The sequence below is a fragment of the Stegodyphus dumicola genome, chromosome 8 (assembly GCF_044657685.1).
Source record: "Stegodyphus dumicola isolate Sdum_Otavi_A_Nest chromosome 8, ASM4465768v1".
In the NCBI taxonomy this organism is placed as follows: domain Eukaryota; kingdom Metazoa; phylum Arthropoda; class Arachnida; order Araneae; family Eresidae; genus Stegodyphus; species Stegodyphus dumicola.
In genome coordinates, this window is record NC_140775.1 from 158836417 (window position 1) to 158856390 (window position 19974).

At 33.2% G+C, this 19974-nt stretch overlaps 1 protein-coding gene across 1 annotated transcript in view; it reads left to right on the forward strand.

The window, feature by feature from the left end:
* LOC118194682 (cytochrome P450 4c3-like) overlaps positions 1-19974 on the forward strand; it is a 105501-nt gene that overhangs the window by 68874 nt on the left and 16653 nt on the right. The window contains exons 7-9 of the mRNA XM_035365855.2: positions 1157-1345; positions 6675-6848; positions 7210-7276. Of these exons, the coding sequence (XP_035221746.1) occupies positions 1157-1345; positions 6675-6848; positions 7210-7276 (430 nt within the window). The remainder of the gene's footprint in view (positions 1-1156; positions 1346-6674; positions 6849-7209; positions 7277-19974) is intronic.

Genomic DNA, 19974 nt, shown 5'->3' on the forward strand with positions numbered 1-19974 from the left:
AGTGTCGCCGTTATTCACTCCAAATCTACGTACCCCGTACGAACGTGAAGGAAGAGAAAAAACGCAACAACTGGTGTCAGAAAAAAACGTAGCAATATAATATCTTTTCATCTGACATAAGTCAGAGAATCGGTGAGGGGGGGGGAATTCAAAACTTTAAATTCTTCTGACAAGAATTTAACTCTGGCCGGAACTTTCTTAATGGTAACTCTTTAAGTTGAGTTACTGCTTTTATGACTTCTTTTATTCTGTACAGTCATTACCTTATTTTGAACAGGTGGTGACATGAAACGTGGGCAATGCTCTTGCCGGGACTCGAATCTGGACCTCTTGAATATGCCCCGAGTGTGCTACCGTTACACCATGCAAGCATGCTGGAAGGAAGGAAAATATACCCCTCTTTAAATGACGACTGTGATGGGGAGGATCCTAGTAGTGACGAGTTATTCTCCACCACCTTTTATTTCGCTCACCACTGTAGAGTCATTTGGTTTTTGATGCTGGAAATGTGAAAAATGGGCAATGCCCTCGTCCTGGCTCGAACCTGGGTCGCTTGAATACGCGCCGAGTGTGCTACCGTCGCACCACAAACGCGTACGAAAAGGAAGTAGAAAATATTTCAAAAATAAAATTTACTGTTAGATAAATTAAATGTTTCTCACAAGTTATATGATAATAAATTACTAATAAATATAATATGAGGCAAGAAGAATATACTATAAACTCCCTTACGAGTTGTGAGAGGAAAAATTTACCAATTTGTGAAAAGCACAACTCGGAAGGGATAAAACTCAAATCAGTTCTCAAGTTTAAAAAAAAAATCGTATGGAAGCAAATGAGCGATCGATCGCGATTATTATTTTGGTACAGGATTAAATCTGTATAATATAAGATAAATAAAAGACAGATAAAAATATGCGTACAATCAAAATTACACTCAAAAGAAACAGAATTGATCTTCCATTAATAAAAGAATCTTTTTGCCGTGAAAAGTGTTCACTTAATGTTGTGTTCGAACATTTAATGCTTTTAATGCTCAATGTTTGGGCCATTTATCTTTCATTCGTTTTTATTTATCTTACAATGTTCAAGTTTCAGTAAAAAGTACTCCCGAAAAGAACTTTATTTCATGGTCCTTTTTATTTCATTACTTCAGGTTATCAGAGAGCGAAAGAAAGAGCTACTCAAGAGAAAGAAAGAGGAAGAGGAAGGCGAGAATCACGCAGATGATGTCGAGACAAAGAAACGAAAAGCTTTCCTGGATCTTTTGTTGGACCTCCATATTAAGGACAATATTCTTAGCGAGCAGGATATTAGGGAAGAAGTTGATACGTTCATGTTCGCGGTAAGAAGTCCTTCATTTAACAACAAAAAGAATTTTCCTATTGAATATAGGTTCATAAAAGCTACTGACATGCAATGCGTGTTGGACAATTTAAAGCGTCTGTAGAATGAGAGGACAACAAGATATAGTTTGAACCTATGTTCACAATAATTTGAAATGCTAACCACTTTTATCATTCGAAATGCTAAAAATATAACTGCATTGCCAATCCAATGTTGCAGTTACGTTGCATTCAGATGGATGCACATCAAAGCTGTAATGACTAATATTGTGTTTCTATTGCTAATATTGTGTTTTTGCTAATTGTGTTTTGTGTCGTCAATAGCGCACCAGAAAAGAATTTCACATACGCTGCTATGTGATTTTCCGTCATCTAGGTGACTCAATCTCTCCTGAAAGTTTGTAACAGATTTGCTAAAAAACCCTGTACCTTTGGTATTGCCGACTGCAATAAAAAATAGAGGTGCACAATTAGATGTTATACCAATCCCATATGCAAACTTTCAACATTTCGCGGCTAATTTTTTTTGAATTATGAGAGTTACATACATGGATACGTACATACGTAAGAACATACAATGGTCACGACAAAAGTCCCTTTTGAATCCATTTTACAATCCGTTTTCGGAAAAAAAGAGTCTTTTATTCTACCCGTACGTGCTGATGTCATACAAAAAATTGTCAAAATGCATTCGGGAACAGTCAAAGTGGATTTTCTGTTAAAATATGATACATGGCATTTTTCACGATTACAATACTTCATTTCCTTCGAATAAGGACGTAATTAGAGCATGAGTTAAATGTTTTTATAAAAGGGTCAAAATAGTATTTCTAACCTATTAGAGTTTTCAGAATGATGGCAAACCGAGTAAAACTTCTACGGATAATAAAGGACTGTCTAATTAAAAAATAACTTTGGTAACTAATTATTTAGTTGCAATAAAAATAAAAGAAATACTTTCAATGAAACAATCAATATTAAATTAAATAAATAAAATAAAATCTTATAGAAGACCTCGGTATTTTCAACGTAATCCTACATAAAGTTGCAATCAAAAAGACAGTCATAAGCTTCTTAAACGAATTTTTCTTTAATTCAAAACTAAAGTTTACCAAATACCTTTCATTCTTTCATCCTCGGCAGATAATCCTAAATTCAAGAAATGGTTGGAAATATTCTTTCGCTCTTTGGCTCGAAGAATAACTACACTTTTTTTTAATTGACCAAAAAAAAAAAAAAAAAAAAAAAAAAAGAGTTACAAGAATTTAATTTACTGTTTTTTATATTCTTCCAGTGTTATATTCTCTTGTACAAACGTGGCTCAGTGCATCTGCTTTCGAATATTATTAAAATCACCGTGAATAAGACTTGTGGTCCAAACAAGATTTTAGTGCCACAGTCAAACAACTTTAATTTACAACTGCTTGCATTACTAATTTGCAACTCTTAAATAATGATTTCTAATTTTTATTGTTCGGATATTTACAAAAGCTTTTCAAAAACGAATGTTTTCTGATTTACTTTTAAATAGTCATTTGAGTAAATTTTATCAGTTACTGTACTTTCGAAATCGTCTGCATCTCTCTCAATTAAACTGAATTCTGCATTCGGAAATGGCCAAGAAGTTCAAAGGGAATTTGCAAAGGATTTAATAATCTTAAAACCCCGAAATGAACTTCTCCTTTTTTTTAATTATTATTATTCATTGTATAACCTTTCATCTCTAATATAATGCAATTTTATTTCATTATATTGGAATAAAATTTCATTATACTGGAAAGGCGTTCGTTTTTAAGAAGAATGAGTGTAATTATTATTTCATATCTAAGCAGTTAAACCTAAGTATTCAACCACATTCTCTATTTAGTTTAAGTTTAGAATTTAAATCCTTTCATGGCTGCTCGATACTGCGGTTACCAGAAACAGCTGCCATCTGAAGATTTGGTTCCGAATCGGAGATTGTCAAAAATGTGAGACATAACTCTTTGTATTTCTGGTGTTGTGATGATCATATCATTCCATAATCTGTAGAACTGGGTTCAGTTTTACTATCAATGGCAAATCAGTTTTCAAGAAAGCTTTCTCCCAAAACACTTTATTCTCACAATGGTATATGAACAGAAACATGCTGGATAGTTTTTCGCTCTTAACTTGGATTGAACAAACTATTCCATTAGAGTTTTCGTCTCCTTTTAGCTATGGGAAACGGGGATAACGAATTAGATAAATTTGTTTGGTGTATTCCTGAAGAATAATAGTCAGCATATCAATAAGGTATACTAAAAATTCGGCTTCGACTTCACGCAAACGCACATGGAAATTTCGAAGAAGCTACACCCCAAAAATACTAATACCGTTGCAAAGACTTCCGAATTCTCAGGGGAAGAACTATTTTCGGTTGAGTAATTGACTAACTTGAAATAATTGACTGGTCATCTCTGCCCCCTATTTGCACTTAAACTGCGATGGGGGAAGTCTAATACATCTTTTCGATGTGCTTTAGTGATGCATTTACCTTGGTATTAATTCCAATACTCATGTTCAAATTATGGCAGATTTATTTTTCAAGAAAATTTTCTCCGAAACACTTAATGTTTCTACAAAATGAGAAATGAATATCTATGATTATCTTCTAAATTTAGAAAATGGCCATTTGCAATTTAGAAAATGGTTCGGTTTGAATATCCTTTAGCAACTTGGTAATATGTCATATAGGTTGGAAATAGCACTAGAGTACTATAGGGCGCAGTCCGGTCCACCTGGCAAGTAAACTCGCCATATGTCCATAGTACTTTATGGAATTCAGTTTAACAAATAAACAAAGAAGAAGAAAAATGAGACTCTAAGATATCGTACTCAGGACAGTTAGTTTTAGTCAAAAATTGGAATAGTGATCCATATTTGCAAAGGATAAGTTCTATATTAATCATTGTGCAGATCAGGGGGATGTCCATGCTTTGATTTCAGTTGCGCTTTACTATTTTTATCCTGATAGTGAATTCGTTATAAATTACCCTAACTTCTAAATTTAACATGTTTAAAGAATGTGCGAATTTACGTAAGAACATGGCAACATTTTAACACATTAAGACTATTAATGTAGTAAAATTGCAATATAGTAAAAAACGTATCTTAGATGCTGGACAAATATTGAAAAGTCTGTCATGATAAATCGCTCCTATAATTCTGCTTTGAAAATTTTCTTAAAATATCTTACGGTTTTAAGATACCAAACAACAAAATCGGAAATTTTTTAAATGTATCAGAAGAATTTTCTTAGTAACAAAATTAATTTTTAAACGATAAAATATATTGAAAAAATAATATCTTTGAATATTGATATATTCAAAGAATAATAACGAAAGTGTTTAAGAAAATCGCTGTTTTACAGACCGAAATCGAAAAGTGATGAAAGCGATCAGTGATGAAAGGTATACATTATAAATTTGTATCATATCTCCTTAAAAAAATAATACAAGAAAAGTCATTTACATCAATGAGACATTTAGATCAATGAGTCATTTAGATCAATGAAAAAAACCTTTTATTTAACTAGTGTCATGAATGTTTAACTCACAATTTCTTAAAGGAGTTCTGTATGAAACGCACACCTTTTAATGACAAAAGAAACACAAAGAACAGCTTTCTATTTTGTTGTAGTTGTGATTAGGATTAGGAACGGGGGACTTGGGCACCATCCCTTTACCGTTATGGTTCATTCGTTTAGCGCCACGTCCTCCAATATCCAGAGCAAGGCCAGAATAAAGCCACACATGAGACTCGCACCAGACGCCCAGACCCAGCACTCTATTCATCCGGGTAGCAGTCCAGCCGACCAAAGTGCTCCCGAGGAATACTCTAAGCCAAAATGCCGGGTCCAGTGTTAATTTGTTTCCAGGAATAAAAAGTACAGTGCCAAACAAAGGCAGAATCTTTACATAGGTTAACATACAATTACATAGTTGATCACAATAAGATTATAGAATCATGACATTAAAAATACCTGGTTATCCGCCAAACAGTAGGTCTATTACAATAACGTACATATGCAAATTTTGGTTAATAGTAGTAACAATTTGTGCGGCTACTCGTATTTGACAAATTACCTTTTAAATATAAACCTTACAATTGCACTTATATATGTCATGTTGTTTAGATATATATTACAAAATACAAATATGCAGACATTGAAAATGAGTTATAACAATTAATACATTATTCTGCAAATTAAGAGCTATTCACTTTGTACATATTACTGTTTGAAATTTAAATCCTACAAGTACGCTTATGCATTATGTATTCAAATCATACATGATGCTGCAAGGATACATTACATATACTTAACTTACCATTACATATACACAAACACATACACATGTAAACTCCTGTTAAGAGTATTAACAATTTGTACAGATTATGGGCTACACGTGTTTGGCGTATTACCTGTTTTTATAAATAAGTTTTACAATTACACTTAATTATGTCATACAAAATGGTGAAAAATTACAAAATACAAATTGCAATTATTGATAATGAGTAGCAGCAGTTTTATACATTATTCTGCTGATTATGGGCTACTCATTTTTACATGTTACCGTTTTAAGTTTAAATCCTTCAAGTACATTCATGCATTGTAAATTCAAAACGCACAAAATGCTACATAGAAATATTACAATTACTTAATCAGTCATCTTGTTGTAGTTAGAGACGAATCACAGTAGCATGCCTTGCTTGTTGGAGAACTTGAATATCAACGTTTCAGCAACTTCTGCATTTATGCATAACGCTGGCGCGCCATAATGTTCCATTGAAGAAACGGCCTTGGTTATATTTCATAGCTGTTGCAGAGAAGAAACAAACAATTTTAAACAACAGACATCGTAGTTTTGGTTATTAAACCAAAACTACGATGACATCCAAAATGGTTATTAAACCAAAACTACGATGACATCCAGACAAAAAGCTAAGTACCCCAAAATCATGAAGCTTAGCAGGAAATAGGTAAATGTCCTACATCGAATTGAAAGCGGAGTACAATCGAAAATCCAGAACCTCTCGGCGAAATGGGAATCATTAACACCCCTGAATTGATATTAGCCTCGAAAAATCCAGAAAATAAATTCGAACTTTTCTTTTTATAATTGCCGTCACGAAACCTCTTAATTTTCTAGGAAACAGAATACTACTGAAGCATACCTTAAAAACAGGTTATCTTCTGTTCATATTAATGTGAGCCTCCAGATTTAGTTGAAATGCTTTTAAATTATATGATCTGAATTTTGGATTTTCTACTCATATAATGGATATTTCTTTTATGTTCACATTTAGGGACACGATACAACTGCTATGGGCATCAGCTGGGCGCTATATAACATAGGATTACGTCCGGATATCCAAGAAGCTATACATGAAGAGCTGGACGTGATATTTGGAAACGATGACCAACGTCCAGTTACTGTAGAAGATGTGAGAGAAATGAAGTACCTCGAATGCGTTCTGAAAGTAAGTTCCTCGCAAGGTACAGTTTTGCAAATGTAGACATGATGTAAAATAAATAAGTAAAAACTCCCAATTAAAGCGTGAAGATAAGTCATCTCCTAAGGCGGTTGCCTTGAATGATCGTCTCTTCTAAATTACTTGAACATGCCAAATACTCGTGGAATATTTTACATTATAACTTTTAGGTAAACGTTGTTTATAAAATCTGGTCATCAATAGTTGTATGGCATAAGTTTGTTATGATTAATAACTTTTATCTGCCAGTGATTTTTTTGAAATACTCTGAAGGCATTATCTTTTTCACCAAATTATAACATGATGAATTTTATCTCATTTATGTCACCAGATATTCTAATTATTTCAGGAAAGTCAGCGTCTATATCCTTCTCTTCCGGTCATTGGCAGAGAACTTGAAGAAGATGTTGTTGTTGGTAAGTCATCAAAGAAGATCTATAATTTTATAATAACTTGCCAGTCGTAAATGTAAGTAATACATTTAATAAGAGCTTCAGAGTTTTGGTAATTACGAAACGAATAACAATTAGTGATAAAATAATAAAGAAATAACGCTAAATCAAGCAAACTAACAAAATACACTAAAATACAATAAATAATATGAAACAACATAATATATTAAATCATGAACAATAATAACAACATTATATATACAAAAATAACAACAAATATAAATTATAAATAGCTACTATATATATGTAAACTACTAATAACAACACTGTATGAAATAAGATATAATTTCTCAGATTAGAAGCAATATCTTAACTATTAAAATAACAGTTTTAATAATAACAGCTTGTGAATTCTTATGACGCGAAAATAATAGCATAAGAATTATTAAAGTAACAATGTCATAATAGTATATGAATCATTATAGTACTTCGTGAACTGTTAAAGAAAAAAGCTGATGTGTACGCCACATGACTTCCTTGTACGGAATATTAAATTATACGCATTGCTTTCTGCTTTTCATTTAAACGCATTTCCTCAAATTTCATTAGAGATACATTTCTCATTCAATTAATTCAGTTCTCACTTCGCGGGAAGGCAAAAATACATAAAAGGTCAAAATAATTTCGTTAATAATTGAAAGATGTAGAAAAACATAATATACCAAATTGAAACAATTGAAAAAACAATTTTTACAATTAAAATTATAGTTTATACGCTAAAACAAGCAATTCGGGCAGCAGGCAAGAAGGCAGATTTTTCGGTACATAAAACTAAAAGTTTCCTTTTGATCCCACTCTGCAAAAAGACACTGAAGGTGCAGAAAGACTTAGTTTACTATACTGCAAAGTTTCAAATCCAAAACAATATTTCTGCTATGTTAAAGAAAAATTAGGCTTAGCCGCATTTAAACAACTTTAAAAATGCTTATAATTCTACAACTATAGCATGCAGCTTAAATAAAGGCATAAGAACCTTAACCGGAGGATACGAACAACATAATTCAACCATTTTTAAAAGGATGAGTATATATATATATATATATATATATATATATATATATGTCATAATAAAAGCAAAGGAAAAGACGGAACACTGTAGATGCGTGATTAGATCCATATTGAAGAAGATTTTGACTGCGTAGTATGCTAGTAATGCTAACTTGGTAATATCTAAAGAACTTGGCAGTCGAGGCAATTTTATTTCCATTTTTATTTGCAACTTGATATTTGTGGCCACAATCACTTGGCACTCTAGTCTGCCTTTCCACAGAATCACATCATTTACATCTTTGATATTGTTGAGATAGAAAGCAAGCCAGCGAATTTACATCTTAGCAAAGTAGAGAGGAAAGCTGAAGTGCGTAGTTATAAAAGATGGAAGCACGCGAAGAGAAAAGTTTTGGTTTACAATGGCAGTTTCAGTTCCATGTAAGATAAAAAATATATGAATTAAAATTATAGTTTAAACTAACGGTAAAACATTAATTATTCCTCTCTATTCTAAAATCGTAATAACTTCTCTGCATTGCGTCATTTCTAGATCACTCTGCAGCTGTGATGACGTAATAATTGGGAACTGAAACTGCCATTGTAAACCAAAACTTTTCTCTTCGCGTGCTTCCATCTTTTATAACTACGCACTTCAGCTTTGCTCTCTACTTTGCTAAGATGTAAATTCGCTGGCTTGCTTTCTATCTCAACAATATCAAAGATGTAAATCTTCTGTGGAAAGGCACGACAAGAGTGCCAAGTGATTGTGGCCACAAATATCAGTTGCAAATAAAAATGGAATTAAAACTGCCTCGACTGCTAGGTTCTTTAGATATTACCAAGTTAGCATTACCAGCATACTACGCAGTCAAAATCTTCTTCAATATGGGTCTAATCACGCATCTACAGTTTTCCATCTTTTCCTTTGCTTTTATTATGACAATTAAGTCGACAGGATAGTTTCCTGCAGTCTGAAACCTCAATGGAAAATTTAGTTCAACTCTTCAAATCATCGTTTTGTTATAAATCTAAGATACAGTAAGACCCCGCTTAACGCTGTTTCGTTTAGCGCTGTTTCGGTTTAGCGCTCTTTTATTTCAACCCGGGGATTCCACGAAATCGCTCTCAGCATACGGGGATTCCCCAAAATATTATGCAGCGATAGGTTTCAAATACATATCCGAAAGAGTGTACTTGTATTTCTTGTTTGGTGCAGTATTGTACAGACATATTTTGAAGGAGTAAATGTGGAAGATGTCGAAGAAATAATTCAAGAAGCAGCGGCTAGTCTTTCTAATGATGAGCTCAAGGAATTAACTGAACAAGAAGAAAACAAAAATGTTGACAGCAGTGATTCAGAAGAAGAGCAAAAAGAACTTTCGATGGCGTTTGTAAAAAGGAGTTTGTCTACCATAACCGAAATAATGGATCAATTCATTGAAAATGATCCGAATTTTGACAGGAGCTCAAAAGTAAGGCGTGGTGTTAGAGATGCTCTATCCGTTTATGAAGAACTTTTAAGAGAACAACGCAAAAGAAAAAGGCAAACAACATTAGATGCTTTTGTCACAAAAAGGCAGAACACTGAAAACGCGCAAGGCTAACTAAATATGACTGACTGAGAATTTTATTTGTTTTTTTTAAGAATATTCGTTTTGTTATTTATATTTTGTTTTTATTTTTGCAAGAAATAATAATGTGGTATTAATTTGGGCTTTAAGAAATAAATGTTTGGTTTTATTTTTATTAAAAAAACATACTTTTAAAATTTAATACCTAACCAATTTCCTAGCCATCTTCCCCTAACCCCAATATTTACATGTAAAGATAGCCTCGTTTAGCGCTGTTTCGCATTACGCTCTACTTTGATGGAACGTATCCCCCGCGTTAAGCGTTGTCTTACTGTAATGTGAAAGAAGTGAATCGTCAAATTTGTTTTCTCAGTGTTTAAAAAATAACAGATGTGATCTAGAAATGACGCAATGCAGAGAAGTTATTACAATTTTAGAATAGAGAGGAAGAATTAATGTTTTACCGTTAGTTTAAACTATAATTTTGATTCATAAATTTTTTATCTTATATATATATATATATATATATATTCATCCTTTTGTTGCTGCCGCTTGCAACCAAAAAGAGAGTTGCACAGCTACATGTTACAGACGCTCCGTAAACACAATTTTAACGTTCTGGGGCTACTCGTTTTTGAGTTATGCGAGATATATACATACCTACGTACGTACAGACGCCACGCAAAAAATTTCTTCTGAACGCATTTTAAATCAGTTTTAGAATTCCGTTTGGGAATAAAAAAAAAAGAGTCCTTTACTCTGTACTTACAGGTGTCACGCAAAAACATCGTTAAACTGATTCGATAGCGGTCAAAATGGATATTTTCGTTGAAATATGATACCCGCAATTTTTCGTGATTACAATACTTCCTTTATTTCATACAAGGAAGTAAAAATGCAGTAACAGTATGAGAGTAATAACAGTATCATTAATAACAGTAGCAGATAGCACTTGTGTGCATTTCCATTATTTAAATAATCTAACTTGATCGGTAAGACAATATTTTGTGAACCGCTAAAGTAACAGTTATTAATATTTTTGTTATGTGGAAGATTACGAAAATATATCTCTGTCTTAGTGTAAAAAGGATAATTTGCTTCACAAATTTCATGTATGAATAACCACTAGATTAAATATGATATAAAATATATAAAACGTGACTGTTACCAAACTACCCCTAAATCATAAATTTTGAATAAATATCAAATGGAGTCTAGTGTAAAATGAGCTAATTTGTTCTTTCCCTCCTCCCCTTTCTTTCTTTTTTTTTTTTTCGGAAAATGACTGAAATTTATTGTGGATCACTTAAAAAGTGTAAAAGAGATCAGATGAATCATTGTAAAATACGAGAAGAGTATGTAACATTAAAATTAATTAGAGGTTTAGCCCCTGAATAGTGTTAAAAAGTTTTTCAAATTGCAAGTTATGTTCGGAAATGTAACTCAGCTGAACGGTTTTCGAATCATAAATATGAAAACGTAGTTAATTTCATCATTTATACATTTTATAAACTTCTCAATTTTACTTAATTTACCAAATAAAAATTGAATTATTTCATTATTCTAAAATTATTAACTTTTAAACAAAATATGGTCTACAATCAAACATATATCGTTGCACTGAAATTTTGCAAAAGATATTAATAAATACCACGAGCAAGTATCTCAGAATACATACATATCTCACATATAATCGAGACCAGCGTTTCTCAACCTTTTGACTAACGCGTATCATCTAAACAAAAATTGAGAACCTTTAGTACCACCACTACAGAATACTACAACCACCACCACTCTTGAACAAAGCTCAGATTGCATAAATTTACGAGTGCTAGAGAATTACATTTACCATGCAAACCTCATATTTTTTATCCTCTCACATTGAACAAAATTAATTACAACTAGCAAAGCAAAATATATTTTATTTAATTCGTGTTTAACGAATTAAATAAAAGTTCAGCAAGTTCAGTAAGTTTGGCTTGAGATTAGTCCTAGAAAAGGCTCATTGTTAAGTATTAAAGCTAAAACACGCAATGACAGTGTAGACATAAAAACCATTTCTCTACCACTCTTTTTCAACAAATGCTCTATTGACTTACTTAAACCTTCTCCTCAATGTTCTACAATTTAACTGCTTGAAAATCGACAATCCCATACGATTTGGACATAAATGCATTTTTCTTCTCTTTGCTGTCTGTCTCTGAAATGTAATCGAAAACACGTCTGGCTAATAGTCGGCAGGTCCCGGTGATGCCGTTATACGTTCTGCCCATAATCTGCTCCGATATAAAATTTTTAACGGTCCCTACTATATTACGATTAATTGCTTCAATATAATATTTTCACACGTTATACTGTTACTCGTTATACGAGTAAAGTAAAATGCCTTGCTCTATATTGCTTAATATAAAACAGGAAATATCTGTACTCGATAAAGACCTGTCACCACCGACATGTTTTATGGTGTAGGTTATATGGTTTTCTGGTGTAGGTTTATTGTCACCGTAGCAAAAATTTATTACTGTCTGCCAAACCGCAAGCATTGGGCACGCGCCTAAACTCCAAATGATATTCATAGCCAGTCTTAAGTAAATGCTTTACAAGAGCAAACTAAGTCCTTGATGATACTATAAATACCGGGTGATCAAAAAGTCAGTATAAATTTGAAAACTTAATAAATCACGGAATAATGTAGATAGAGAGGTAAAAATTGACACACATACTTAGAATGACATGAGGTTTTATTAGAACCAAAAAAAAAGTTTAAAAAATGTATGATTTTATGCAGGATGGCGCTCCACCCCATATTGCTAGACGCGTGAAAGATTTGTTGCGCGCGTCGTTTGGTGATGATCGTGTGCTCAGCCGCCACGTTCGCCATGCTTGGCCTCCCAGGTCCCCAGACCTCAGTCCGTGCGATTATTGGCTTTGGGGTTACCTGAAGTCGCAAGTGTATCGTGATCGACCGACATCTCTAGGGATTCTGAAAGACAACATCTGACGCCAATGCCTCACCTTAACTCCGGACATGCTTTACAGTGCTGTTCACAACATTATTCCTCGACTACAGGACTTGTTGAGGAATGATGGTGAACATATTGAGCATTTCCTGTAAAGAACATCATCTTTGCTTTGTCTTAATTTGTTATGCTAATTATTGCTTTTCTAATAAAACCCCATGTCATTCTAAGTATGTGTGTCAATTTTTACCTCTCTATCTACAATATTCCGTGATTTATTAAGTTTTCAAATTTATACTAACTTTTTGATCACCCTGTACTTTTCAAATTCTAGTAGTGTTGCAAAGTTTAGTAGAAATGATATACAGAATTACTCTAGAACAGTGTTTCTCAATCGCAGGTCCGCAGACACTATTCGCCACTCCTTCCAAATTCAGAAGTATTATAACAATATATTTACCGTCGTTTACAAAGAAAAATATGAAAATTTGGCAACTGTGTATGTTATCATGCATACTGCGCAACGCATTAGCTCAGGTTTTCTCAGCCTGTCTGTTGTTGTTTGTTTAATTTACGTTTATTATCAATAGGTGACCTATCTTAGTGCCATGAACGTGTATTTACAAGTAAAGAGTACTCATATTAAACGATACAGTTTTCAGTGGATATATGCTTATTATTCCTTAAAGTCCGTTGAATAATGGCAACTGTATTATTAGTGTAATAAACAGAACAAACTTCTTTAAATAATTTTATTAAAACAAGAAAACAGAATTTAAGCAAATGGGGAGGAAGTTTTTCAACCGAATTCAGTTATTATTGTGAATTCCGATTATTTCAGCTGTTGCCACTTGAGCAAAGGAAAAGTGACATGAAGAGGTTGACAGGTGGTGCTTCAGGATGATAGATAAGGAATTCTCAACCGCTTGTCCAACGGACCGTTGCTGGCCCACCTTTTTCATATGCAATGATTTTGTGATTATTTTTTATAATTTTCTGTGATTTTTCTCAAAGGTTTATTTATTTATATATGGTGATTATACTTATTTATACTTATATATAATAATTAAAATATTTACTTATCTTTAGATTTTAATATTATTGTGGGCAAATGATAATAAGAATTATACAATTAACTTACTTTGTAATTCTTGAATACCTTGTAATTGTTTTTTTTTGGGGGGGGGGGAAGAATGTCAAATATTTTCGTAAATTTTACCGGTCCGAGAGCCATATCTTTTGTAATGAGAGCAGAATATAATAGAAAAGCGAGGATGTAATAGCAAAACAACATGTGTATTTTCTTCCTCTTTCCAGCATGCCTTCGTGGTGTAACGGTTAGCACACTCGACGCATATTCGAGAGGTTCTGGTTCAAGTCCCGGGAAGAGCATTGCTCATTTTTTGTGTTTCCTACTTCAAAAAATTCAATGATTCTACAGTTGCGCCCGAACTTAAACAACTTAAACAAAGTGGTGAATGATGATTCTTCCCCACCAGGATTTGGCGATTGGTCCTCTAATTCCCAGTCGCCCTTTAAAAGGGGGAGTATATAATGTATTTTCTCCCTCCTTCCAGCATGCCTTCGTGGTGTACCGGTTAGCACACTTGTCACGTATTCGAGAATTCCAGGTTCGAGTCGCGGTAAGGGCATTGCTCATTTTTCATGTACTCGTTCATGTATTTATTGCTCATTTAAAAAATAACCTAATAACTCTACATGTAAAATGCTGTAGTCCTTAGCTTACACATTAATAATTGGCCTTTTGCTTAAAAAAGGATTGCGATTTGCCTTTATGCTACCGAGTTTATAGCAGTAGCCATGATCCAGATTTGAATTTGGTTGTAGTTGGTTGGTTTGTTGAGGTACATTGCTCTAAACATGTAAAAAATAATGTGATCGGAGTTTCCTATATCCTGCTCTAGCAATAGTTAGCATCTGGTAGAGCAATCGGTAAAGACCTATAACAAAAAATATAAAAGAAACCAAGAAGTCTTCAGTGTCCATACTATTGCAAGTGAGCCACAAGGAGAAAAAAAATAACATCCGACATTTGCAACAGTTTCACGCTTTTTAAAAAATGAAAAATGTCCAGTTCTCTGCTGTATATATCAATATCCCCTTTAGCTCCAAGGGCGGTAATTTTCTGTTTCACATTCACATGGCAGAGGATAATGAATGAATTAGTTTAAAATTTTGAAAGCTGTATTAACGACCTTGAATCGCATTTGCAAAGAATGACAATCTTAGAAATTCTAAGAGGTGGATATTCTTATAATGAACTTCCTGAAACAGTCCACTTCCTGAATCAGCCCCTTCCTGAATAAGTCCTTCATTAGTCCATTTCCTGAATTCAGAGAATAAATTTAAGATTTCGTGAATAAATTAAAACTTCTGAATCATACTTTACAAATGCTAAGGGGCAAAGCCAGTGAATGCAGTAGGATGAGCTTTTATTTAATACCCCTTTTAATAACTGTTACTGTTTACAATTAGCGATAAAATCTATTCTCAAGAAAAATATACTGTTGCCACTTATCAATATGTAACTTTCTCCGTTTATCGTCAAAACGTACTTTGCTCATCAACAAAATATGCTCACCAGTATACGAATGGATAGGATCACTGAATATTGGTAACAAACTCCGATTCAACGAATGGGCTGACTCCACGAAAATTGTTCATTGTTTTTCCCATAGGTAACATAGTACGAGTCTGTTCCAGTTCGAAAGTTCTAAACGAAAGCACTCATATCATTGCAGAAACTGCCTTCATATCCTTTGCTTATGACATTTAAATTTACTTTTATCTGAACTTAATAACACTATTTTTCAATGAGTTACTTTATACCACAAGTGTCAAAAATGAAGTAGGTTTTTAACACTTTTAAGTTCGATTGTAAAGCGTCTTTGCTTTTTGTGAACATTTTGCTTTGCTATTAAAAACGTGACCATTATGATTAAGAATTGTTTTGGGTAATTAAATTCAGCATATGCATTGCTTTCTCTCTCTGTGTGTATTATGTATATATTAGATACAAAATATGTAAACTGAAATTTTAATTTGAAATATTTCCTTGGTTCTTCACTTTAATTAGGTTACTTTTTTCTTCTATTCTAAAAATAGTGACTGCTTATAATAAACCTCTATAAACTGAGTCATTTAAAACGAAATCCCTGCCATGTGAATCCTGCAAAACACTAAAGACGCAGGCTATTACATAAAGCTTCAGCTCATGATGATTTTAAATTTGGGAATAAAAATTAACACTAACCAATAGGGGCAAACTTGAGCTGAAACTAAATCATTCTGAGCTGAGTTTTCATCTTGAATGTTATCGCATTATCTATCCTTCTGTTGCACATATATATATATATATACATATGAAGACGAAGCACTCTCATTTAATTTGGTAATTGCTAATTGACAGTGGATTGGTTTGTTCCCCTTGACAAGTCAATTAATCTACGGTCAATGACAGCAGCTACCTTTTCAGTACCTTTTTAATTTTACATTTTAGAATTTTTACAGTTCAAAATATTATATCTACAGTTTTTTAAAAAATATATACTACAATAGAAATTTAAATAACGTATACTTAAAATATTAACTAAATTTATTCCAATAATCCATGGCTTTAATTAAATTTCTGTTCCTTGGAAATGATATATGGAAACCTTTTCTAATAATACATACATATAGTTCAAATATTAACATAGTTTTCCATTATTGTACTATTTTTAGCATTTCTGCTTTCATAAAAATTCACAAATGAATTTCAGTGCTTGAACTTATTTTGAATCTAGTTTTAATATTATTGAATGATAAAAATAGAATTTAGTTTTAAAAGTTGAAACTGCAAACGATATTTTTATTTAAAAGGAGAAGTGACATACTCGTATGGTTGTTCTATATGCATTATTTTATATTTAAATTTGTGTTTAAATTTAAATATCAAATTCATTTTTAAGATTTTGGGCTGTAATCAAAATTTTCGGATTGCACATTTTCAGCTGTTAAGGATTTCTAATAATTAAGTGAAGAGGAAGTGAATTATAAAATTCTGTAGATACACACATTAAATGCATCACATACTCTAACACTTTTGCGAACTTAATAATGAAATTTCTCTGATTAATACACTTAACGTTTAAACGAATTCCTTATTAACCGAAGCGAATAAATCTTTCCCCGTGGCGGATCAACAGTATGCAACTTTTGTAATTATTAGACACTATCATTTCTGCTTTTAAGTTAATGTTTGTCTAACCAAGACGAAACAATCTTCGTTTTCAGCTGAGAGAAAATGTAAATCATTTTCTCGCATTTGGAATCTGATTAATTGAGAATAAGAAGAATGAATCGGGGGATATTAAAGTTTAAATTCACAGAACTAATTAAACGCAAACAAAAAGCTGAATTGCAGGAAAATTAATTAAATAGGAATACGTGGATTTCACTAAATTTCCTAAGTCATTTTAAGTCAAAATTTTGCATCCTAAATATATTTCGAAATGTAATTTAAATCAATTTCTAGAGTTCGTTACAATTTATACCTTATAACTCACAAAAAAATTCTTACATGGCACAAGCTTTCATTTGAATTTTCTGGCACATTTTTCAAGTACTAAAGTTATTTCCAAATATACCTATTTTTTTCTAAAGCTAAATATATCAGAATAGTTACATATAGTCACAGATATAGTGTAAATATTTGCTTAAATCGAACTACATTTGTGAAATATCGAATTTGAGAAGGAGAAGCTGTAATAAATTTTGATACACTCATTAAATTGCCAATCAGTTAGTGACACTTCAAAGCTTCTAATGCTCTAAAAATTTAACCTGATGTCCTAATTGTAAAGTTTATTTTGATAGAGTCATTATTTATGCTGAATCTTTCCTGCCCCCCCATGCTGTTTCATCTACTCCAGTGATCTCAAACTCAAATCACACGCAAGTCAATATTCAATCTGAAAGCAGCTGATAGGCCAGAATACTTTTACGTTCTTGTACGATTTAAATGAAGTATTGTAATCGAGAAAAATTTCAGGTATCATATTTCAATAGAAACATCCATTTTGACCCACCCTTTCAGTATCAATTCACGCGTTTTCTTTTTTTTTTTTTTTTTTTTTTTTTTGGCTTGGCGTCAGTATGTATGAAGTGAATAAAGGACTCTTTTTTCCTTAACGGATTGTAAAAAGCATTTCATGTGGATTCAAAAACTATTTTTCGTGACGTCTGTACGTACTCATGTACGTATGCATCTCGCATACCTCAAAAACGATTAGACGTAAAACGTTGAAATTTTATATATCGGACATCTAGTTGTGCACCTCCCTTTTTTATTGCAATCTGCAGTACCAAACGTATATATGCGTATATATATATATACATATATACAGTTATATATATAACTGTATATATGTTATATAACTGTATATGTATATATACAGTTATATAACTATATGTTAAAAATGTAAAGGTAGGCAGAGGGAATCTGAATAAGCATGTTTCGTATAGCAATGTGTGTGCGATAATGCCGCATTAAAGCGCTAACAGGTAAAGCGTATGAATAACAGGAAACTGAAAAAAACAAGTAAAGAAAAAGAAAAAGAAAAAAATATTAACAGTTTACAATAGGTGCTCGAAAACGCGGTCACTAACAGCGACACAATATTCACAGCAGCGACGCATGGATCGGCGTACATTAGAAAAGATGTCAGGTGTGTCGAGCACATGTCCAGCAGCAAAGGAGAAGCGAACAACAAGAACTTCTGCAGATGAGACGGGATTCCTGTATACGAGGCCTTTAGTATGACCCCAAAAGAAGAAATCCAAGAAGAATAAATCAGAAGAACGCAGTTGGCCAGGGCACTGGCCCTCCCCGTCCTATCCAGTGCTGACCGTAAACAGCGTCCAAGTGATTCCCCACGTTTCGGCTGAAGTGAGCTGGGGCTCCACTGCGCTGGAACCACATTCAACTGCGAACAGCTCGAGGAACATCGACCAAAAGTTCAAGTAAGACCTACCTGTAGAATCGTTCCCTGTACATTCTTTGAGCAGCTAATACATTTCCTTGTGCAGCACCATACATGAAATGCATGTCGACAAGCAACGATGCATGCTGCTCGAGATCCGTGAGGAAAATGAAGAATCAACTTATAAACATATCGCCTGAACTATTACACAAAAGTGTAATTTCGCCCGCTCAGTGAGAATGAAGCCTAAAAGGCGCATGACGATAAGTGGTTCCTGACATGTCATATTTTATCTTAGATAAATCGGAGGAAGCTGGAGAAGGAGAGGCCACAAACCAAACAAGGCAGAGCAAAGCGAGACATCATGAAAAGTCACTGTAATGTGGTGCCATGTGTCGAATCTAGATTTAACTAGTTCAGTCATCTTACATAAGAAGATGGAAAAGTAAACATCCATGTCGCCTAGACGTTCAACTAAGCACAGTGCTAGCTTGAGTTTTTCGGCTGCAATCTTCTTTTTCTTGAATTGCTCAACAAACGTAAGTAATCCGCTGACAACACTTGTTAAAGTGCATTTCTGAGAGTTCAAGAGAATCTTCCGGTTAACGAAGGATCCAGCTGGCGCAGCGCTTTTATACGCCATACTCATCAGCGCTCTCTACCCACTCAGCGCGGCATTACGGCACACACATTCCTATACGAAATCTGCTTATTTAGGTCCCCTCTACATGCCTTCACATTTTTGACATAAGAGTTTTGAAGCACCCTGTATATATAGTATGTATACACCCTGTATATATATGTATACACCCTGTATATATAGTATGTATACACTCATTCTTTAACCCAGCTTAAAAAATGCTTACTGAGTTTTATTTTCATAATCGTTGGGTTGTAGTCATATATTCCCAATTACACAAGTGTTTTAAAATAACGAAAACATTCATGTTTTGGTAATGTCAAATTTAAAAACCAAAATTAATTTTGGGAAAATACTGAAATCTAAGTTTTAATGCGGTGTCCTGATTCCTACATTTATTTATAGTTAGGAAAGTGCGGCCTATACGGTATAATGGTTATGTGTCCGTCCTTTCATAGAAAGTAACGGTAGCCACCTGTTAGGTGCTTAGGTAATGAAATGGTCACCACTTTCGGTC